The 24798-nt window shown below is 34.2% G+C and overlaps 4 protein-coding genes across 4 annotated transcripts; 1 reads left to right on the top strand and 3 right to left on the bottom strand.

Moving 5' to 3' along the window:
• Nucleotides 1–3595: 3595 nt before the first annotated feature.
• LOC7471699 (heavy metal-associated isoprenylated plant protein 47) lies at nucleotides 3596–4522 on the bottom strand. Its single transcript, XM_002299023.4, has 3 exons — nucleotides 4439–4522; nucleotides 4204–4282; nucleotides 3596–4044 (listed from the first exon to the last, which is right to left on the bottom strand). Exons 1-3 carry the CDS (start codon nucleotides 4442–4444, stop codon nucleotides 3782–3784), a joined length of 348 nt encoding a protein of 115 aa, XP_002299059.1. The 5' UTR covers nucleotides 4445–4522; the 3' UTR covers nucleotides 3596–3781.
• A 12286-nt stretch (nucleotides 4523–16808) lies between these two features.
• Nucleotides 16809–18084, top strand: LOC7457650 (NDR1/HIN1-like protein 3). Its single transcript, XM_024598648.2, has one exon. It carries the CDS (start codon nucleotides 17108–17110, stop codon nucleotides 17876–17878), a length of 771 nt encoding a protein of 256 aa, XP_024454416.1. The 5' UTR covers nucleotides 16809–17107; the 3' UTR covers nucleotides 17879–18084.
• A 441-nt stretch (nucleotides 18085–18525) lies between these two features.
• On the bottom strand, nucleotides 18526–19957 carry LOC7457649 (sufE-like protein 1, chloroplastic/mitochondrial). The gene has a single exon (XM_002299022.4). The coding sequence runs from the start codon at nucleotides 19842–19844 to the stop codon at nucleotides 18720–18722; it is 1125 nt and encodes a 374-aa protein (XP_002299058.2). The 5' UTR covers nucleotides 19845–19957; the 3' UTR covers nucleotides 18526–18719.
• Nucleotides 19958–22697: 2740 nt separating this feature from the next.
• Nucleotides 22698–24551, bottom strand: LOC7457647 (fructose-bisphosphate aldolase 5, cytosolic). The gene is made up of 3 exons (XM_002299020.4): nucleotides 24385–24551; nucleotides 23274–23956; nucleotides 22698–23170 (listed from the first exon to the last, which is right to left on the bottom strand). Exons 1-3 carry the CDS (start codon nucleotides 24410–24412, stop codon nucleotides 22808–22810), a joined length of 1074 nt encoding a protein of 357 aa, XP_002299056.1. The 5' UTR covers nucleotides 24413–24551; the 3' UTR covers nucleotides 22698–22807.
• Nucleotides 24552–24798: the final 247 nt, after the last annotated feature.

The raw sequence follows: 24798 nt of genomic DNA, 5'->3' as shown, positions 1-24798 counted from the left end.
TAATCTCGCAACTCCTCAAACTTCTACAAGCTAGGGGTGAGCAAAAAAACCGATAAACCGATTAAACCGAGAAAACCAGAAAAAAAATAACCGAAAAAACCGAACCGAAAAAAAAAACCGAATTAACCGATTAAAAAATCACAAAAAAATTCCGGTTCGGTTCGGTTTCGGTTTCTAAAGTCTAAAACCGATTGAACCGAACCTAACCGAACCGGTTCAACCAGCCAACACTTAAAAAAAAAGTAAGTATAAATACAACATTTTTTAACCCTAAAATCACTTTAGCCATCAGCCGCCCTTTCCCTCCCTTTAGCCCTCCCTTCCCCTTCTCTGCATATCCCCCTTCTCTGCATATCCCTCCCTCCCTTTAGCTCCCTTTCTCTGCATATCTCTTTTAGCCCCCCCTTCTTTACATATCCCTTCCCTTTCTCTGCATATCCCTCTCCCTTTCCTTTACTCTCTTTTGCTTTGATTTTTCTCCCCTCCCTTTACTCTTTGTAAACCTAAAGTTACAGGCTTTATGGGGTACATGCATGATATGGGTAAGTGCCAAGTTGTGGATTTTTTTTCCTTTCATTCCCCCTTTTTTTTTTCCCTGTTATCTTTTGCTGGCTTGTGTGGCTGCTGGTTTGGACAATTTGTTCATACAGGTTTCAGCAAACAAACATGACATCTTTTCTTTATTATGCGTAGCAGAAGCTTTGGATTTGGAAGCTTTTGTTTTAATTGTGGACGGTCAGGGCTCAGAGCATCAAAATGCCCAAACAAGAAAGATTTTTAGTTGCCTTCTTCGACGCAGGGATTAGGGATTTTTTGGGACTGTGAACAAGTTGGAATAATTTCGGTTTGAACCGGTTTGGAAGAGAAAAAAACCGAACCAAACCGAACCGAAATTAATCGGTTTGAACTGGCCGTTTTCGGTTCGGTTCGGTTCGGTTCAAATTTTTTTTTAAAAAAATCAGTTTGGTTGTTTATTTTGGTTCAAAACCGGACCAAACCGGAAATGCTCAGCCCTACTACAAGCATTGTTCGTATGAAGTCTAAATGCCCAATGCGGAATGTATCTTCAACCCAACTCTCTTTTTAGAAAGCCCCAGAACACGTCGCAGTTTCGGGAACCTATTAATCTTAACGAGAAACTCTTCCACTGAAGAACATCTCAGATCCAAGGACTCCAGGTTATGATTCTGGAGGTTTTGACACTAAGTTATTTCTTAAGTTCAGATACCTTAAAGGTAGCAATTTTCCCAATTGTTCAGCCAAGACTATATATATATATATATCAAGTAACCTTTTCTATTATGGAACAACCTGTTCTTTCGTTGCTAGCTAGAAGTCCGCCGATAGCCACAATTGCGAGTGGCAACGCCCCGCATCTTCTAATAATGACAAGTGACAATTCCTCCAAGCCTTTTTGACACCGCCTATCAAACTCATCCTTGAATGCCTTCTGGCAAAAGAGTTCCCCTGCCTGATGTTGAGGTAGATGTTCCATATGATATTGGACATGAATATATCACGGAAGATATCTGGCAACATCAATATTCTACTACCACTACAATTTCTAACTCCACATCTTCCCAAGAGTTGACTTCCCATGCATCACCAAGTGCACCAAAATATCGTTCTGGTACATGGCATTTCCTAAGCTCGTCAATCAAGGATAACTCTTCCATTCCGAAAATGTTTTCCGGGAAAGGCTTATTCTTTAATTCAAAGAATTTCTGCGGTGTAGTCCTCAGCAGCTCTTTCTTATCATACGACTGAGACAAGTGATCCAAGCTTGGCATCCTCCATTCCATCCACTGATGATATAACTTGGTAGAGGAGCTGCTGCTCAATACCATTTGCTTCCAATGTGTGATTCTTTCTATCGGCCACGCTATTTCGTCGAGGAGTGTATCTAACCGTAAGCTGTCTTTGAATTCCGTTCTCTTCCCAAATCAATAAAGGGTTTGTACTTTTAAGGTCGGATTTTATCAAATTTTACAGGCCGCTAGCTCCCATATCAACATAAAAGGCATTTCAAAGCATTATTTGTAGGTTTCAAATTGCCGGGTCACTCGCTGGACGAGGTTTAATATCTATGCATGCAATTTTACGGGGATAATAGGGCTTGGACCTCTTGGCCCATTTAAGTAGGTAAAATGTCGATCATTGTGAAAAGGTTTCTGATGTTCTTGAAAGTCATCAAAATAATTCTTTTGTGGCCTTACGCTCCCATGTTTTTTTAGGAAGGTCCGTGCATGTATGGGCCTAAAGATTGGGAGGAACCGTTTACTTCCGATGGGCCAAGGCAGTTCTTTGATGCTTCAAGAACAAAGAAACTAAAATAGAAAAATGATTTAAAAAATTATACTAAAACTCTTGAGCAATGGAATTTTTTTTTAAAATGACACAGTTTAGGGATACAATTGAAGCAAAATATCATAATTAACACTACAATTTAAAGCTTGGTAGCTACAATAAAGCCAAACCATTAATAATAGGACCGAGACGCTTTTGTTTTTTTTCCTACATGTGCTCTCATGTTCTTAGCTTCAACAATGTTGAAAAGGTAACGATGGAAATTTATGCAAACACATCAAGATCGATGTTCGGCCAGCAAAGTTTGCTGCATTAATGTTAGGTGGGGAGCCTGTTTTCAACTTTAAAGATGGGCTGATTTTTCTAATAGATGTAATTTTCAAGGAACTTTGCATGTAGTTTCAATCCCGTCGAGTCTATCTCTTATAATTAATTAAAAATATAATAGTAATTATTTTTTAAAGTATTTTTTATTTTAAAATGTATTAAAATTATATTTTTTATTTTTTGAAAATTATTTTTGATATTAACACATCAAAATAATTTTAAAATACTAAAAACTATTAATTTAAAAAAAATACAAAACTTTTAAATTTTTTCAAAAATATTCTTGAAACACAAAACAATCCTACTCTATCTCTTGTTTCTATCTAATCCATGAACTCATTCATTCAAGCCAGTGATACTTATCAGGTTGGGATTATATTATCGTGTCTATATTGCAGCCTCCAAATAGACAATTAATTCACGAAGACTTGCATGATCAATCTGGTTTTCATTTAGACGATCACAATTAATATTTGACGAAGACTTGCATGGTCAATCTGGTTTTCATTTAGACGATCACAATTAATTGACGAAGACTTGCATGGTCAATCTTGTTTTAATATATATATATATATTATTTATGGATGTCAATTAGTTATCTTCAAGAAAACAGAATTTCTTGTTTTATATTTAGCACATTTAATTTTTGTGATAGAACAATGCATACTTTCTTCTTACTGTATATTTTGCCCTCCTCGTCCTCCTCTTCTTCCTCTTCTATTTTCTAGTCAATACATCCCATTTTATGATCATCAATGTGATGAGATATTTTAGAATAGTCTTCTGTCTTCTGTATTTGAAAACTTTTCGAGGAGATTGATAAAAGTTAATGCAAATTATTTATAATCATTAAATTAATGTTGTACCTTAGAATCTCTTGAAGTGAAGGGGAAAAAAAGAAAAAGAAGACCTCATGCATGAACGTTGTCTTCACGAACATACAGTACTGAGATCGATGAAATCCTCCTTGTAAAGCATGCATATATTAATTTCACAAATAGAAAACATTGTTTAATGCAATTGCTAGAATTCCTCCTCGGGAAAACCAAATAAAGGGTACAATCAGGTGACACCAGAGAAGCCCTAGACTAGACAACGTCCAGGAAATATACGAATCTTGCTAGGCTCAGAGAAGGGGATTTGGCTCTCACAATACGGTGCAATTGTCAGGGTTTGATTCACAAACCACTGCATACGGTAGAGCTGGCTGTGGATAACAATATAGAGCTCCTTTCTTCTCATCTTTATCTTTCTCTTTCTCTTTCTCTTTCTCTTTCTCTTCTTGCACGCTCATCAAAACGGCATGGCCAACCTTTTTTCTTAGTGACTTTGCCAGCTTAACCGAATCAACTTCCTCTCCGATCACCACTATCTGATCTTTGGCTGCCTCCAGCGCCACCGAAGTTACACCTAGAAACGCAGGAGAACAGCTTGAGATGTTTATCTCTACTTAATATGTTTTGTAATTAAGATAATAATATTGGGTTTAGTTTCTTGACATGGCAAGGTATATCTATAGAGCTAGGTAATTAAGTCATGAAATTATGGTGGAACGTGATGCATACTAACCACATGCCGTGGCAGCAATCTTCTTGGCTTTGGTTCTACATTTCTCGCAATGCATATGCACTTTGATCACTATTTTTTGCTGCAGAATTTAGAACAAAACATATAAATTATACACATCTCTGAAGGTAGGATAGCAACTTCAATGGGCACAAAAATTTTAAAATAATAAAAAAAAAGAAAATGGGAATAGAAATTATGGAATGTAGTTTGAGGCAGGAGAAAGAAGTTTGTATACCTTCATATTCGATAACTATATTCGAATGAAAATGCTTTGCATGTAAAGAATTTGAGTACTTCGACCCTATAAAGAAGTGACCACTTATTTATAGATGCGGAAAGATTGTCCAGTAATAGTTAGCCAATCAGAAACAAGAATTATTTTCTCAAAAAAACAGGTTTGATCAAATTTATGAAATAGTATATATTGATTTTAAAACGAAGATGACAGGAGACCTAACTGTTGGATCGAGCTTAAATATTCTCAGATGATTTTACATGAAGTTTTCTTGTGGGAAGCATTGCGTTATTTACTGGTTAATTTGTTAGATATAAATTAGATTCAGAAATTATTATTTAGATTATTTTTGTTATTTTTCTTGATTTTTTTGGATTTATTATTTTCGTTTTGATCTCTATTTCAATTTTGTGTTAAATTTCACATTTGTCATAACAATCACAACATTTAAAAAAGTTAAATTAAGGTTCTTCACAAGGTGTCGCAATTCAAAATCACAACATCATGAGTTGTCGTGGACAATTTATAATATTGAGGTTTTCAATTGTGTCTTATATAAACAGTGCTATTTTATTTTATTTTATTAATATTTTATTATTTTATTAATATTTTAATTTTATTATTTTAATTTAAATTTTTAGAAAACACAGTTTCAACTGTGTTTCTAAAATTATTACTAAAATTATGTTTTAATTTTTTAAAATTTCATTAATTTTTTATTGTTCACTTAATTGTCAAACACATTCTAATCGGAGAATATATACAAATTTTCTACCATTTAATTTCGAGCAAATCTTTTCTAGATAGCTTAATCCAAGAAGTAAACATGTTAATTTTATATATGTAATTTTGTTTTTATATGAACAGCATATAGAAAATAAAGATTAGGGTATGCTCGGTAATGGAAAACTAGAAAATATTAATATCTAATATTTGTTATACATTATAATATTTACTTTTAAATTTTAAAACTAGAAAATATTAATATATAATAGTAAAAAAGTAAACTATATCTTGTAGCTAGTGAATACAAACAAATATGATATCGCAGAAATATCATCTTTGCTAGAAACTAGCGTCTGTTTTGGTTAGATAATGTTTGAAATAGAATTTTTAAAAATTTTAAAATTTTTTATTTTAAATATTTTTTAAATATTTTTAGATTGTTTTGATATGTTGATGTTAAAGATATTTTTTTAAAAAATATTTTAATATATTTTTAAATATAAAAAATTAAAAAACAATTACTACAACTATATCCCAATTCATATGTAATTTTGAGAAATATTACCGAAGCAAAGACAAAAGATTATTAATATAAAAGCAACTTTTTATGTACCCTTCACAAATTGTAAGGTTAAGTGTTTATTTGAAAATGCAAGTGTGGCTATCATCACAAATTTTAAAGAAGATATACAGAATGTTCAGGAGTGTTGTAGTGGTTGTTTTTTAAAGTGTTTTTTTTTTATAAATATATTAAAATAATATTTTTTTATTTAACAAAATTATTTTTAATACCAACATATCAAAACGATTTAAATTTTTTTTTTTCCCCGTGAAATAACATTTGGAACACATTCCAAAGATAGCCTTAGTAAGTTAAAATGGGGAGTAAAGATTGCTGTTGGGCGAGAGGGGCCTGGGGCCTGGCTTTAAAGCAACTATACAAGATGGGTTGAATTTTCGGTAGCTGCCATTTTCAAAGAACTTCACATGTGGTTTCTATTGAGTCTTCGGTCTTGATCTCTTAATGGATCTAATGCATGAGGTGGCCCAATAAGAATTACAAAGTCTAATTTTTTTTATTTTTTTTTATGATTGTTGAATTTGGTCTTGCTTATCGTTGCATAGGTAGAACTTCAACATCATTTATCCATCATCATTACGTATCACTCAGAATTACTTGACTGGATCAATATTCAAGAATTAATTAAGGAATCTTGAACACTTCTTTTTCTACTTTGAAATAGAGAAAGTTAACATAAAATTGTCATTTAGCTATACATTTCATGTTGATGAAGTAATGAAATGACTTCATGTAGAAAAAAAGTTTTTCGCAGTCCTGACCCAAGAAGCTTAATGTGGGCTTTGTGTTTGAGTTTACTGGTTGATGATGGGCTTAACAAATATGCCTGAAAAACAATAAAATAAAAGACTTTCTGATACTTAAATTAATAACTGCATAAAAAAAAAAATATGAGAGAATCTTAATATTTTATAGAAAAATAAAGTATTTTTAAAAATTTTAAAGGAGTTGCTTCTTGAATTTCATGACTTGGCCAATAGAGTTTGCTAATTGGTTTATGATATTCTTGGAAAAGCAAAGAGAAAGGTTTTAGTTTGGTCCATCTCCTGTGGAAGGAGCTACAAACCTCGTACACATCTCTCCATCCAAATGTAGTTGTTCGTCTTTAGTTACACCCTTTTAGATAGGCAGATAACATGCATTCACCCTATGATATAAGGTTTGTTGATCGATACAAGAATGGGGGAAATACGAAGTTAGAATATTCACTTCACTTTATGAATTCTGATGAAGTCCCAAAAAATCCAAGTAGCATAGGGTTCCAAGTTGGATAATTAGTTAGTCAATTGGTCCTAGCAATCTCAACTATTCTTCCTAGCCAAGGTGTTTGATAACATATACTTGGTGCTTGGTAGGTCAAGGTGGCTTGTGATTAGTACTTGCAAAATGTTCTCTTTGGTGGAGGTAGGGACTGTTCAATACTTAAATAAGTATCTTTTTAGAAAGAGAAAATATAAGACTATTCTAGGGAGATGCTTTAAAAATATCTTTTTAATATATGCAGTCTTGTATACTATGTTTTTTCTTTTTATTTTATTCAATAAATCTTATGTGTGTGTCGATTTCTATTTCAAATAGATTTTAATAAATAAATTCATTAAAAACAACCACGTAAATGACTCATATCGCAATATTAAATATCTTGAAGCCAAAATGGGTTTGTTAGGGTATCTTTTTTTATTATTATTGAACTTGATTTTTTTTTCTCGTCTATTTTTTCTCATATTGTAAAAAAATAGTTTCAGAGAAAAGTCATTTATTAAACTTTATGTGATCCATGAACATGTTCATAGGTTTGGATGGTTGACTTAGTTCGAAGATCTAATGAGTTTAACTCTTTTTTCTTTTTGTATTATTTTTTTAAAATCTCAGTAGTGAGTTGGTGTTTGATTTTGTAATCTTGTATTTTTTAAATCATATAGTTAAATAAAAAATAGTTTTGAAAAAAAAAAACAAATTATAATCTCACTAAAGTCTAAAACCCGATTCACAAGTTTGGCGTACTAGCCTGGGTTACTCGGTTCATAAGTTTGACGAGTTCACCTATTGGCCGAATATTTTTTTTTCATTTAATTATTTTTAATTTTTCTTCTCAATTTTATCATTTAATATTGAATTCGTTGTAATATAAACTGCATGATTTATTTTTGTTTACTTTCTATAGGGTTATCACTATCTAAAACAAGTTTTTATTTTTAGATTGGTGCTCAATTTTGTGACCATTTATTTTGATCATATAATTAAAAAATAGTTTATAAAAAATTATTAAACTCAATGAAGTCCATGGCACGGGTTACTGAGGAACTAAGATCGATTCAATTTGTCATTGTCTCTATATTTTTTTAAAACAATTGTCATCTTGAAGTTTTTTAAAAGGCAAGCCATGTTTTTACCAGCTATCAAGATTGCATTTGGACCTATGAAATCAATCAATTTAATTCGGGTTAGATCCTACACGATTTAGTTAAAAACTTGATTTAGGCAAATGGGTTGCAAGGTTTCAAGATTGACCCATTAAGTTAGGTTTAATAACACAACCAAAAAATTCTTCGTGCTCTTAAAATTCTTTTTGCATTTTAAAAAATTAGTTTGACCCGCGATGAAGCACGGGCCAATGGACTAGTGGACCCCTAAAACAACTTGAAAAATGGAATTTAGATAGACTTCAAGCGCTTACTAGTGTGACGACCAGTATAAAATTTAGTTGGAAAATCAACCTACACTATTTTACATAAATTTCAATAAAATTTGTTCTTGAAATTTTAGTTATAAAAAAACCAGTTTATAGTTTTTTTAAAAACAAAACTTTATTTTTGCTCTCAAATCTATATGAATTTATCTTAAGAGATAAAAAGTTTTGAACCCTTACCTGGATCATTCAGGGGATATTTATATCTTTTGAACTTTGTTGTTTTCAGAGAAAGGAACAACTGGAAAGTCCTCTATTTTCGCTGGCATTAATGAGAGATAAATAACTTATACATATCATTAATGAGACAGTGAGCATGATAGGTCCCTTAAAAGACATGGCATACACCTATGAATATAGAAAATCATTACATCAATATGAATTATTATTCCAGATGGAGAGGCATGATGGTTTATCATGTCTTCAATACTTTTATTTTAGGAGATCATATAGGATCAGACATATAGCCTTAGAACTAGGCAATGGTTGAATCCAAATGCTTTGGATTTGGTATGTTTGTCAAACTCATGTTTCCTTAAGCTTGGCTGGTCTAACATGTTTGTCAAACTCGTGATACCTTGGACTTGGCTTACTGCCAAGTCCAAGTTCTTTAAGTCTAACATGTTTGTCAGACCCAAGGTTTTTGGTGTCAGACCCATGCTACTTTGGGCTTGGTTGACTGCTAACCTCAAGTGATTTAGGCTTGGTATATTTTCCAAACTACTTTGGATTTTATTGACTATCAAGTCCAAGTTTATTAAGTCTGGCATGTTCGCCATACCTATGCTACCTTGGACTTGGTTGACTACAAAGTTCAAGTTCTTTGGGTCTGACATATCTGTTAGATCCATGTTATTTTAGACTTAATTAACCATCAAGTCCAAGTTCTTTAGATTTGACATGTTTGTCAAACTCATATTATCTTTAGCTTGGCTAACTTTGAAGCCCAAGTTTTTTTATGCCAGAATCTTAACCAAATATTTGACTCACAAGTCCCCCCCCAAACGTTTAATGCATAATCTTGCATCTTAAGAGATTTTTAGGGAGACAATTGATCAGTACACGTCTTGTTTTTTTTTTTTTTTGGAAGAGGCATTTAAGCACTATTGATTTATCTAAAAGATTTTCATGGGAAAAGGAAGCAGAAAATATTTTGGGAAGACCACTTGACAACGCACAATAAATATTGCAGGCTTTTGGCCCTCTTGGGTTATATATGAGGTGTCATCTATCTTTCTTTCATATCTTTCCTCCCTTCTATTACTTTTGCTAAACCTTTTTTCCAGTATTCCCTGTCTTAGGAATTTTTAATTTTTCATAAGAAGAGAGCAAGTTTACAGCAGAGAGGGTTTCTTTGGCTAGGTAAACTAGATTTTCTTTCTTTGTGTTTACGTAAAACCTATTTCAATCTTTTCTTCCCTATATCGTTATGACTTCAAGAAAAATTAAAGGAAACATATCTCCTGAAAGTGATTTTAATTTCATATATGAAACTGAAATCACTCGTCGAAGATCTCCGGCCATAAAGACTGGCCCTAAATCTGAGAGGGACAATGCTCAACCTTTTTCTACTGAAGGAAAAGATGAGGATGTTCCTTAGGAGGTTTCAAACCTGAAAGGACAACTGAGGTTGCCTAGGATTCATGTGGATAACACATGAAGTTTGGTAACTTGGGACCAAGTAACCCTAGCCAATGTTAGTTCGCCAGGAGATTACACAATGATAGTTCTTGAAACTAGTGATCATATTTCTTAGGTCACTAGAAAATATGGTAGGGGTGATATTATCACTACTAACCCCTATATTTATACGAGTTTGGATACTTGTTTTCTTTACAGGAATTTGTAAATGATGTTTTGAGGTATTACAACCTCAATCCTACTCATATTCATCTTAATGAATTGACCATCAATATGTCTCCAACTTGTGTTTCAATGACTAGGAAAGCAGCCAAACTCTTTGCACCTATCTGGTCTGATCATTTCTATCCTTATTTGAAATTACTGAGGATTTTGAATGTGGAGCCTATAGTCAGGGTATTTAGACACTATTATACCATGATTAGTAACATTAATCCCTTGGTAGGTTGAACAACCTTTATACTGAATATGATATCAGTTGTATGGTTAAAGGGTTATATGGTGTTACAGGTAATCTCAACATCAATTGTATGGCTAAAAAGCTATATGGTGTTATAGGTAATCTTGTTTTCATATGTTTTTTTTTATTTTAATACCTTTTATTCCCTGACTATTTCTTTGTCCAGAGTCTTTTTCTGAGACCGTTATATCTGAATTCAGTGGGTTTACCCTTTCTATGCCTAGTCACGTGTTTACACCCTTTTTCTTAATAGCAGCTCCTCTTCTAAAGACAGTTAACCATTGATATAAAGATGAAGGGTTAAGTTTTCCATTCAAATAAACATTGAGGAGATTGTCACAGTTCAAGTTGAGGATATCCTTGAAGACACCCCTATAACTAGCCTTCCTGCTGATGAGGTGTGTCAAAAGGCAGTAAAGAGTCTCGTTCTCCCTTATTGGAGGGCCCTAGGGTCCTAACACCAACTTTGGTCATTCTGGAGGCCGCTTTCTAATGGAAAAGAAGGAGAGTCTCCAACCTTTTAGATTCTGATGTGGAGATTGTTCCTTCTTCATATAACGTTCATGCTCCTATAAGTCCAGTCAAGCTCCTCTACCCTTTAGGGTGGAGAATATCTTCTCTAATCTTAAATTGGACCACGCCCCTATCTGTTTCCCCACTCTAAGCGAGGAAAAGAGGAGGATAATAGAGACCATTCTCCAAGGTAGGTCCACACGGGGACTTGGTGGGTTGGTTGTGATATAGACATTGGAAAAATTCATCATATTTCCTTTTGATGTGGAAGGATTGATTAACCCAGGCTTCCATTATCATTTGGCCATTACTAGATATATGGCTTTTTAGGTAAGATATCAAACTATAATTTTTTTTCTTTTTCCATTTTATTATGTTATTTTGAAGGATAACTTACCTTATCTCTTTTGTTGTTTAGACCTTTATGATGTACGTTCACTCCAAGAATATATGGGATGAGAAGAGAAGGGTTATAGAGAAGGCCATTGAGTAGTATCATGTTAACAATTTTGAAGTACGCAGATGGGAGCTCAGACTTAACTTTGAAGGAACTATACCATTTTGGAGCTAGTTTGTCGATACTCGCTCTGTTGCCAGTAACATCTAGCTTTCTGAGTATCAAGTCTCTAAAGTTGAATCTTTTATTCTTGACCTTGACATTGTGATACTAGGTAGTTCTGAGCCTATAGGCTTCATTTCTAATTGCAGACAGTAAATGAGATTTTTCTAGGAAATCAAGATTGGTCCTAAGACCTTGTTCATTGCCTTCTGAGATATAGTTAACTACTTGGTGGCTTGGACATCCGATTTCAATTTGGATCATATCTTTTGTCCCATATATGAGAAGGAATGATGTTTCACTAGTAAATGTTTTTTGGGTTGTTTTGTAGGCCCATAAAATTTCATTCAACAATTCTGCCCATTCTGACTTAGTTTCTTTTATCTTTTTCTTAAGTCCATTAAGCAAAATTATGTTAGTCAACTCAACTTGACCATTCGTCTAAAGATGCAATACTAAGGAGAAACAATGTTAAATATGAAACTTATGGTAATGTTCTCTCATCTTATAATTATCAAACTATGTTTCATTGTCTGTGATCAAGACTTTAGGGAGCCCAAAGAAACATATGATATTCTTCTAGAAAAAATGAAAGCACTTTGTTGATAGTTATCTCTGCTAAAGCTTCTGTTTAAACCCACTTAGTAAAATAGTTCACGATCACTAGGATAAATTGTCTCTTGCATATGGCCTTAGGAAATGGACCTAAGATATCCATTCCTTATTATGCAAACAACCAAAGGGAAGTTATAGTGGTTATTTCTATAGATGGTTGTCGGGGAACTAAAGTAAATCTTTGACACTTATCACATCTCTTCACTAGGCTCGTGGCATCTTGGAGTATGATTGGCCAATAAAATCATTCCTATGTTGCTTGAGCTATAAGAGCCCTAGAGCCTGTATATAGGCTATATATGCCTTCATATATTTCTTGTAAAACATAAGAGCTCTCTTGTAGGGACAAACATTTTAGTCACGGAGCTGAGGTAGATCTTCTATATAAAACGTTGTCAATCATGCAATACCCTGATGCTTGTCCTGTAAGTGAATGACTTTATTTCTATTTAAAGGTAGCTCTCATGTCTACAAATAATCTCTAATAGGGGCTCTTCAATCATCACTCATGTATTTTCTCTCGCTTATTAATTTCTCAGCATTGCCTATGTAAGGAGTTGTATCTGCGTCATAAGTTATTGAAGGATTGGTTGTACGGGAGTTGGAGTATTTGTTGTGGCAGGGATATTGGTAACTTGTTATATTCCAGGAGTGTCATGATTATCTATCATTGATAATGATAATTAGGGAAAAATAATTAAACAATAAAGTTATTTATGACTTTTTGTAAGTATTCCCCACAGACGGGGCCACTGATGATGTCCTTACATCCAAGATATGTAAATAATGAGTTATTTAGTATTTGAGATAATAGTTAATCAATATATTCAAGTAATTGGATTTCTTCTCTTTAGTCTAAAGAACTCCAAGATTATGGTAAAAGCTTGAGTGCCTACAAAAACAGTCCTAATCATGAGGTTTTAAAGACCCTCAAATTATAAAGTCAGTATATTTATGAAAAATACAATAAATTTCTTAAGATAATAAATGACTTAAAAGAGCATGTTCTTAAGTTTTAAGTGGGTTAATGCTATGAAATCTATATGAATTTACCTTAAGAGATAAAAAGTTCTAAACCCTTACGTGGATGTTGCAGGGGGTATTTATACCCCCTAGACCTTGTTGTTTTCAGACTTTGTATATATCTATGAGTATAGAAAAATCATTACATTAATATAAATGATTATTCTAGATGGAAAGACATAACAGTTTATCATGTCTTCCATAATTTTATTTTAGGAGATTATCTAGGATTAGACATATAACCTTAGAACTTGGTAATAGTTGAATCTAAATGCTTTGGGTTTGATATGTTTGTCAAACTCATATTTTTTTGAGCTTGACTAACTACCAAACCCAAATGCTTTGGGTTTGGTATGTTTGTTAGACCCCTGCTATCCTGGGCTTGGCGCTCTAGGTCTGACATGTTTGCCACAGACCCATGCTAATTTGGACTTGACTTATTATCAAGTTCAAGTTCATTGGATCTGACATGTTTGTCACACGCCGGGTACCTTGGGTTTGGCATTTTGGGTCTGACATGTTTGTCAGATCCACGCTACTTTAGACTTGACTAACTACCAAGTCCAAGTTCATTGAGTTTGATATATTTATTAGACTCATACTACCTACTAGTTTTTTAGGTCTAACATATTTGTCAAATTCATTTTATTTTTTAAGATTTTTCTATTTATAAAAATTTTAACCAAATATTTGACTCATCATATGGTAATGGGATTTCTAGGGAGAGGAAGAGAATAATTAATGAAGAAGATGATATGCAAGAGGGTAGAATATAAAACAAAATGATTTGAAATTATAGTTGTATAAAAGAGAATTCAATTCATCCTATCAATTGATTTCAATTTTAGCATAAAAAATTGATTCCAAACAGCCTGTGTTTTGTCTTTTCTTTCTTTTTCTTTCCCTTTTTTTCACGTAATATTTATCAACTTTCCCTTGTCTTTCTGGCATTATGACTTGGTTCGTTGTGCAGCAGAAGGACATTAGACAAACCTGGTAAAGTTTGTATTTGATGATTTGATGATGAGTCTCGCCGGTTTTGTCCTTCTCTTCTCCTTTTCCAATGTCAATTTGTTTCAATGTCTTTTTGTCGGCCATTATTGTACTCTCTTTCGTAACGAGAGAGACAGAATTTGAAGAAGTCTTCAGTGTATGATCTTCATAAAGGCCAGAGGATGAATTGTCAATGCAGTCCAACTTTAGTAGAGGTTAACTGGCAATGAATTGTCAACCATTCTCGGGTATATTGACTCATGTTGACCGCGGGTTAGATTATTTTTAAAAAATTATATTAAAAACATGAAGAAATTTTTAATAATGTTATTAAACCTAATCAAATAGGTTAATTTTAAAACCTTTCTATTCAATTCTTTATCTAACTCAAGTTTTTAATTAAACCATGTGAGAACTAACTCGATTTAAATTGATTGATTTCGTAGGTCCAAATACAATCTTGATAATCGATAAAAACATGACTTACCTTTTAAAAAAAAATTCAAGATTTATAATTTTTTTAAAAAAATATTGAAATAATGATCGACCTCGCCCCTTCGCGACCCGGGTCATGGACTCTATTAGGTTTAATAACTTTTTTTATAAATTTTTTTATTTAATTATATGATAAAAACATATGTTCATAAAATTGAACACCACCTAAAAATAGACATTTATTTGAGACAATTATCCCTAGAAAGCAAATAAAAATCAATAATGTAGTTTATTTCTCAACCAATCTAATATTAAATGATGAAATAAAAAATTAATAAATTAAAAACAATTAAAAAACAAAACATATCATATCGGAAGGTAAACTTATCAAACATGTAAATCGAGTAAGCCAAGCTAGCACGCCAAACCTGTGAACTAGCTTCTGGACTTCACTAGATTATATTTTTTTTAATCTATTTTTTATTTAACTACATAATAACAAAAATAGATGAATGCGAAATTAAACACAAACCTAATACTGAGATTTTTTTAGATTACGATAACCTCATAAAAGGCAAAACGTTTAAGAATTAAACTTTAATTATGAAAATGAATTCTCAATTAATCCACGTTAATCTTATAGAAAAGTAAAATAAAAATAAACAAATTATGAAGCCAAATTATCAATTATCTCAATATTAAAAGATGAAATTGACAAAAACAAATTTGAAAAACAATTATGACAAAAATTCAAAAACATAAAGAAAAAAGAAAGAAATCAAAACATTATGGGTTGCTATTGTCATTTGCAGTGAAATGTGTGTGAGTGAATAATTATTTTCTCACACCCTTTAATTTTTGTTACTTTATAAAGTTTAATAATATGACTTTTCTCTAAAACTATTTTTAAAACTATATGAGAAAAAATAAACAATAAAAAAGTTAAGTTCAATTAAAAAAAAACCCACCAAATTCATAAACCGAGGCAACCTGAGTTACCTTGGTAAACTTGTAAACCACACTAACCTCATATAAAGAAAAAATAAAAAGAAGCAAATTACAAAGCTAAATTCTTAACAATCTCAATTTTAAAAGATAAAATCGACAAAAATAAATTTGAAAAAAAATCATCAAAAAAAAAACAGAAAGAAAAAGATAGCAAAACAATATGCATTGCTATTGTAATTCACAGTGCAATGGGTGTTGGGTGAACAGTGGTTTCCCCAACATCCTTTAATTTTTGTTACTTCATAAAGTTTAATAATATGCTTTTTCTCTAAAACTATTTTTTTTAACAATATGAGAAAAAAAAATTATAAAAAAATCAAGTTCAATTAAAAAAAACTCACCAAATCTATAAACTGGAGCAACCTGGATTACCTTGACAAACATGCAAACCACGCTAACATCATAGAAAGACAAAATAAAAAGAAAAAAATTACACAATTAAATTCTCATCCATCTTAATATTAAAAAATAAAATCAACAAAAATAATTTTAAAAAAAAATCATAATAAAAAAAAAAACCAATATAAAAAAAACACTGATAATTCACAACTATTTTGTGAGACCTAAAATACTTTTCCCACGTAATTTACCTTTTATATATATATATATATATATATATAAGGAGACTTGCTTCTGCTACAGAGACATGAATCAATGATCACTGATATGACTCAAAATTTCTATAGGAGGAGCACCGCAAGCTGCTTCCCTGTTACAAGTCCACTTTGTTACTTAGGCCATGGCTAATGCATCAGAAAACAGCACATTGGCCATGGGCTTATGGCCGACACTAATGAAAGGGCAGATGAGCAAAATCCACTTTTGGAAGCAAATCCTGGAATGTAATAAGTTTTCAAATCTTCCCCAAAGTAATCATCACATGCAAATAACTACGGCAATCAGCACTATCAAGATACCAGTTACCACTGCAGGTCCACCTTTGAGGATGCTAAGTTTTCTTTATACTGGTTTCATTATCGTAGGCGGATCACAGCATTAAACCTTTAACTTTCCACTCAATGTTTTCTTAACGCAGTTGAACTTACTTGTCCAGGGCTGATATCATATTCCATTACCATCTTAAATTGTATATAACCAAATCATAGCCATTGGATTTGTAACTTAAAGGTCCAAAACACTAAAGTACTGGAAGAGAGTTAACAAACATAAGCCGCAGGACCATTTCTTTAGCAATTTCTTATACAGCAGTGTGCATATTCAAACACAAAATCTGTGATTTCCAACTTTAAATCCATATGCACATCCTTTTGCCATTCTTAAAAACAACATGTAGGCCCACTACCCTGAATCAAACCTTCTTTTTCCTACTTTACTTATTCCACACCCCGTTATATTTAAAGAAACAACAATTTTAATCTCCAACAAAACTTGTTTTAGAGGTTTTTTTTCCTTACAAACACTTAGAGATGCTTCCACTCCCTCCTCCACCACCCTCCCCGCTGCCCGCAGAACCATCTCCACAACCAGAAAAGCAAGGCTTTCCAGTCTCTCTCAATCAGATAGTCATATCAAAGCAAGCCAGAAATCAACAAAGTTCTTCGGCAGAGACATCAAATTCTGACAGCAAGAAATTAAGCAAGCCGCCAATATTCAAACATCCTCGACCTCGCCGTACCAACCCAGTTATATGGTGTGGTGCAATCCTCTGCCTCATATTCAGCCTTGTTCTCATCTTCTTTGGAATAGCAACTTTGATTATCTACCTTGTCATTAAACCAAGAAATCCAGTGTTCGACATACCAAACGCAAATCTAAGCAGCATATACTTCGATTCACCAGAGTATTTCAATGGGGATCTTACCTTCCTCGCAGACTTCTCCAACCCAAATCAGAAAATTGATGTGAGATTCGAGTATGTGGATATAGAGCTCTACTTTTCGGATAGACTTATAGGAACTCAAGCTCTTCAGCCTTTCACACAAAGAAGTCGGGAAACAAGATTGGAATCAGTTCAAATCATATCAAGCTTGGTCTATTTGCCCCAGAATCTTGCTTTTGAACTTCAAAAGCAGGTGCAGAGTAACAAGGTCCACTACAACATGAGAGTAACTTTTAAAGTGAGATCTAACCTGGGTCTGCTCCATTATTCATACTGGTTACATGGAAGGTGTGAGATAGAGATGACTGGCCCACCCACTGGTGTTATCGTTGCCCGAAGTTGCAAAACAAAGAGATGAAGAAGAAGAGATTTTTAACTTTTCTTTTCCTGGTTTGTTCAGATTGATGTCTAAATAGATTTTTTATATATATAATAAGACATGGTCTGAAAAATTTTGTGCTATGGATCGAACAGAATTCTTCGAGGTTGTAATTGTCTAAGGCCATAAATATGTTATTTTGAAACCTTAAGCTCAGTAAACACAGACAATATTTCATTTTGGTACTTCCGCCACCTAGGTTTTCAATGAGCTAACATATGAAGTGAACTAGCATAAAAAATGTCCAGTCAAATTAATACCTTAAATTATGTAAAAGGAAAGGATAAAGCACACAGTGTGGATAAAATTGAGAATTTTGATATTCAGACACATGCTTCGATTAAACAAATGTGCTAGAACCACCTTTAATCAGCTAAACTAAAGTAGCTTATTATCTAATTTGAAGTTTCTCGGCACCTTGAGTGTAGGAATTCAGATAACTTCTGTGAATTCAAAGCATTTCACACAAATTTATTGACAGCGCTTATCATAGAAGGACCTCTAGACATTTCCTACGCTGATCTCCCAGTTAGTAAATTAACAATATCTAAAAGCAAGTATGAACAATTGAAACTCACATTCAATGGAATTAGCAGCAGCAGTGGTGAAAGGATTACAAAATTAACTCATGTAAACAAAATTCATTCAAGATTTAAAAAATATGCAACTGATTTAAACATCTCCAAGATCATTATTAGTACAATTTTACTTTCTGACTAAACACATTGTCTTTAACAACTTAAAGCTAGAAACAATATTTGGAACTCAGCTATACAATCAAATGAAAGAAGAAAAATTAACCTCTATTTTCATCCCCTCTTCAGCTCCCATCAACTTCATCCAGCGTCTTCGCTACAATAGACAATGCATGTAATCCACTCTGCAACTCGTCTTGCAACAAATTATAAATCAGCCTATGCCTCTTCACTAAGCTCTTCCCGTCAAACTCCTTAGAAACAACTTTCACATTGAAATGTGTCTCCCCATTACTCCCTCTCACACCAGCATGCCCAGCATGCTGATATGAAATATCCTCTACTTCCAATTCAACAGGACTTAGCTCCCTCTCCAATTTCTCCCTAACCCTTATTCCCCTACTCCCTAAAGCCTTCGAATTCGATCCCTTTTCACTCCCCTCCGGTCCCAAACCCTCACCACCATCAATTTTCGCATCAAAACTCAAGCCTTTGACCGAATTGTCACCAGAACTTTCAACACCAACATCACCATTGGAGCCCAAATTTTCAATTTTTCCCTCATTCTCACCACTACCATCACGAAGCTTCGAGCTTTCAACAGCCCCACTTCCCTTTTCAGCTTCCATATACAATTCAAGTGTTTTCTTTTGCATCAACTTCAACATATTCAAAAACCCATTATTCCTAGAAGGTGTCAAGCTCTGCTGCAACCCAAGAGACACAACAAAATCGGGAGAAACCCTCAAAACCTCCTCAACCGGCCGGCCCGAAAGCCCTTGAACAAGCAAAGCAGCAAGACCCTTAGTTAAAACAGAATCAGAATCAGCTTCAAAGACAACATTCTTCTCAAAATCCAAATAAGCCCTAACCCAAACTTGAGAAACACAACCTTCAACTTTATTCTCCCTAGTTTTAAACTCACTGTCAAGTGGTTTCAAATTCTTTCCATAAAAAAGTAACTGCTCATACTTAGCTTTGGGTTCTTGAACCGATTGAAAAAGCTTGATGATCTCTTGAAGCTTTGGAGGGAGTTCGTCAATTGGTTGCAAAGACATAGAGCTTGATGGTGATGCAAGTAAAGGTTGAATCTTTGTTGGGATTTTTTGGAAAGAAATAGGTTTTGAGAAAATAAAGAAGGAAAGATTCGTGGGTTCTAAGGAGAAAATTAAGGTTTTTGTTGAGTGAAGAGATCTTGGGAATTTTGTGGTCAATATGCGAAGAGAAGTGGAGATTGAAGTGGAAGACATCGTTGAAGAACACAGAACTTATGCAGAGGTTTCTAACGAGGAAAGGATATAAATGGATTGTGAGAGAGAACTAAACGAGAAGTTGACATTGTTTTATTTTTTTACTTATCACTATAATTTGATAATCTTGTCTCAAATAATTAAGTAAAATAATGTGCTTATAGTTCACAACATGGTTATTAAATCCAACCCGAGTATTTATCAGAGGTCAAGTAATGAATTGGACATGTTAAAACGATTTCTTTAAAAATAAAAAACAAAACATTGTTGTTTTGACATATAAATTAAAAAAATATAAATAGATTATTTATCAGATTTTATTTTAATCGACCCGTCATAAATTAACTTAATTTTTTTAGTAGTTTCTCACAATGTTGCATGCAACTTTCTGCCCCTTTATCTACCAAAAAGAAACTAGCTAGTCATGACAGCAAATCTATGTTTTGCCTCATGAAGATTCGAGCAGTGAACTCCAATTTGAGTTCTACAGAACAACAATAACTTTGCTTGCAAAAGGAATTAATGCTTCAATTAATATTTATGTCTAGGGAAAATATTCAGTCTGCCATCATGCAGCTTTTTTGCTGGAGCAAGAAGAAAATATTGTGTAAACTTAGGCAAGAAATTCCTGTAATGTCCTGCCTATGTCCATCGCATCATCTCATATTTTTCCTTCAGAAACCTCCTCTCTTTCTCCCACTTGCGTCTATCGTCATCATACTTGGCCTGCAATCTTTCCTCCATGATTTTCAGTTTCTCCCTGAATTCGTCTTCACATGTTTCTTTTGCTTTTCTCAGCTCTTCTTCACGAAGTGCTCGGTATTTCTCGAACTCATCTTCCAATTTGTTCACCAATATTCCATCCCAATATGGAATGTTTTCTTCACTTGTAGCCTTCCTCAATATTTCAAAAAGTGCAGATTTCATGATTGAATCCTCTCCTTCATCCTGATCAAGTGCATTCTTTCCATCAGATTGCTCTACGTTGGTCTAGTGAAAGTAAATTGTTAGTAAAGGGATACATACATACATACATACATACATATAAGAGAGAAATATTAGACAATCATGTTTCCTTGGAAAGAGAACTAACCCTTGAATCAGAATTTTTTAGGCTTCTGTGGGGCTTCAACCTTACCGTGTTAGCTTTTTCAATCATGGCACACTTATAGCATAAGAAATTAGATAGTACCAAGATAACAAGACCACAGCTTCCAGTGTTAGCACTGCACAGTAAGAGACAGAAAGCAAATCTTTCAACCCAGAGAGCAACGGTGGTGGCATCCATTGACACGCCCCTTCACTAGCTAGGGTACACCAAATATGTGTCACTGTATGCTATATAGAGAGAGAGGTCGAGCTCCTCTGTAAACGCTTGTTTTGGTGGGCAATGACGAAATTTTGGGGGGCAGGTTAAAAATTTGCCTATTTCTCAAAAAGTAAGTTGGAGAATTTTTCCTGTCTTGGTATCTTTCCTATTCCTATACACAAAAAATATGCATGATTATTCCAACTTTACCTCTTTCAAGGATTTATAGTATCTGCAAGCAATGGCATTTTGTCTCGACCCAGAAATAATGGAGACTGTAAAGATAAAAAAAAGACATGTTTTTCATATCTTTTGTTTTGAAGTATAAAAATTCATTTAAAATTGTTCTAAAAATATGTTTATTTTATATTTCTATCTTCATAAGGCAAATTCCTGTATAGTTCAGCAAAGTCCATTTCGTAACCCGCAACGGAGTAATCTGGACACTGCAGAAAGGAATCATGGAGGAAAAACCATTTCCAACTCAACGCAGATAAAAGGGATACAAGATTAAGCTAATGTGGCAGTTGACACCAAAGCTAAAGCAACACAAATGTGCAGTCTAAACAAAAAGTAATTTGATGTCTGGTGCAAATAGTGGAAAGCTCTTGGGTGCCCTAACCTGTAACTCTTGACATCCTGAAAGGGAACATCAGTCAGATAGCTTTTTGTCTGAAGGGCGAGGTCCACAATGCTTGCATGGTTGTCAGGAAATCACCTCTGGTGGTGCTGCGCAGAGCATGTAAAAACAATGGCAGTTTCTCTCCGGGTCAGAGACTTGGCAAACGCGTGATCTTTCAAGAAGGTAAGTACGAACTGCAGCAGCACCAGAGATCTTCCCATGCTTATCAAGTTGTATCTCAATAAACTTTCCAAATCGACTGATTGACCACCCTTTTTTGTTTTACTGTAAGTTTAACACAAATTTTTAGAAGAAAGTAGAACGTAGATAGAGCATCTAAAATTCACCTTGAACTGTTGTTTTTGACAGTTTATGCGTTCCCAAATGCTTCCAACAGTGAATTGGACTGAACTGGAAATCAACGACTCCACTCAATCAGTTTAATCACCGTTATTAAACCCTGTCTGATCTGATAGGTGAATTTAAAACCTGACTTGAATTTTGACTTGGATGGATTTCCAAAAAAACATTGTTTTAAATATATTAAAATTAGCCTGTTTAGTCCATGACTCTGACGTGCTGGGATTAATAACTTTGAGTTCAGTAGTTGAATAATCGAAAGGGCAAGATGCTGTCACAGTGAAGAGGGTTCTGTCTGGTTCAAGATACCATTAAAAGTAAAAGCTCTAGTAATGACAGTGTTAAAGGGAAGCATGTCTGTTTGATTGGCTTAGATTTGTTGTAATTGAAAGTTGATGGGACTGTTTTAAAAAAATATTTATTCATTTATAAATAACTCTAAGCAATATATTATAAATTAGAGAAAAAAATATTATAAATTAGTTAAGAAAAATATCAATATACCCTTATATACTGAGCTTACTCAAACTCAAATTTGAACACACACACACACACACCAAAAGGCAAAAGAAATTAATTAATTGGCATTCCAAGGAAGGAAAATACAAGTTGTAATTGCATACATAAAATCACCAGCCCCGTAAAGTCATAAACAGAGACTCAGAGAGAGGCCTAGTACTTGTACCCCTTCTCAAACAAGCTCTCTGAAGCCAACCCACCAGCACCTCCTCCAGTATACTTGCCAAGAGTTGCCTCTGAATTTCCCTTGCACCTAACCAAGAACACCTCTTGAGCTTTCTCAACATTCTCCTTCTTTCCAGCCCATGTTTTGAGCGTGCTTTTTTGCAATGCTCGGCCGAAAGAGAATGATAGAGTCCATGGTTTCAACACCTCAAGCTTATTCATTGCATTGAGGTTCAGTGTTGCTTCCTCCTCACTTTGCCCACCAGACAAGAACACGATGCCTGGTACAGCTGGTGGAACAGTTCTGCGTAGCGCGGTCACTGTGTACTCAGCAATCACCTCAGGTGTTACCTGTACAGAATCAAGTTAGCCCTTTTGAGATTAATTAATTATAAAGACAAGTATCAGATAATTCAATTAATTAGATTAAGGGTTGATGTTGATATTTTGATACCTTTGGGCTATCAGAACCTGGAGTGACCATGTTAGGCTTGAGGAGGGTGCCTTCAAGAAGAACATGCTGGTCATTCAATGCCTTGTAAACAGCTGCAAGCACAGTCTCAGTTACAGCAGCACATTTCTTAATGTCATGAGATCCATCAGTCAAAATCTCAGGCTCCACAATAGGCACCAGACCATTCTCCTGACAAATAATAGCGTAACGAGCCAACCCTTGTGCATTCTGCTGGATTGACAATTCAGATGGCTCAGTTGGGCCAATCTTGAGGACAGCACGCCACTTTGCGAATCGTGCACCGGCCTTGTAGTATTGCTGGCAACGTGCTCCGAGTGAATCAAAGCCTTGGGTTGTAGTTTCACCATTAGTCCCAGCTAATTCAACTACACCTTTGTCAACTTTGATTCCGGGAATAATGTTGTTTTCTTGGAGGACTTCAACAAATGGTTTCCCATCAGAGGCTTTCTGGTAGAGGGTTTCTTCGAAGAGGATGACACCAGAGAGGTAAGGTAGGGCTTTGCCGGATGTGAAAAGGAGTTCGCGCAGGGCTTGGCGGTTGGACTCAATATTCTCAACATTTATGCTCGATAAACGCTTACCAATGGTGCCTGTGCTCTCATCCGCAGCCAAAATGCCCTTCCCTGGTGTGGCAATGTACTTGGCAGTCTTGATCAACTCATCTGGAGTAAACAATGGTAAGAACCAACAACCTTAGAAGCTATATATATATATATAGGCTTGATTTGATAAGCTATCCATTATTATTTGAAGCTTCAATCCATGTGCATGCATGAGGTGAAACTCCTATCATTTATATATGAAAGTCTACCAGTGGCAACTTAACTGGATATCTGCCAATGAACTTGAAGTTCAAATGCAATCATATCCCCATCTCCAAAGAGGTCTCACATTTGAGCCTCTCCTTTGTAACCAGCAAAAAAAGATGGATATGCAAAGGAGAAAGAAACTGGTGCACTCTAGTTTTCAGTGTTCATGAATTCGTAGTCAAAACAGTGCTTTAAAGTGAACTCGAGTGCTCAACTTAAGCTTCATGGAGTTCAAAAGGTTGGACATAGACAAGTGTGAGAGAGAGAAAGAGGAGTAATACCTGCATACTTTCCAACAAAGGCCGACATGGCTAAAGCTTTTTCTAGGATGGATATTGGATAAAGAAAGATAAATAGATACAAGACGAAAATGCAAAAACAAACTTTCTCAAGCACCACTCTATATAGATCATCTTCGATAGAATATACCAAAAGAAATCCACCCTACAAATGTCAACACGTGTCAAGAGATCAGCCCAACACAGATTATCATCCTTGGATAAAGCAATGAGTGATCACTCTCTTTGCCAAGTGGATATCTTTTTATTATATCTCAGCTCGAGAACCCTAAAAGCATTGTGTGGAAAAGGAAAAGCTCTTGCCTCGTCTGCAGCTTTGCTCCCTCCAAAATTTGAAGATATCGATGCAAACATCTATATTTGTCTCAGCCACTAATTTCTAACCATTAATGTCAA

This window comes from Populus trichocarpa, chromosome 1, assembly GCF_000002775.5.
Source record: "Populus trichocarpa isolate Nisqually-1 chromosome 1, P.trichocarpa_v4.1, whole genome shotgun sequence".
Taxonomy (NCBI): Eukaryota; Viridiplantae; Streptophyta; class Magnoliopsida; order Malpighiales; family Salicaceae; genus Populus; species Populus trichocarpa.
Note: the sequence above shows the minus strand (reverse complement) of the source record. Positions and strands in the feature narration are given on the sequence as shown.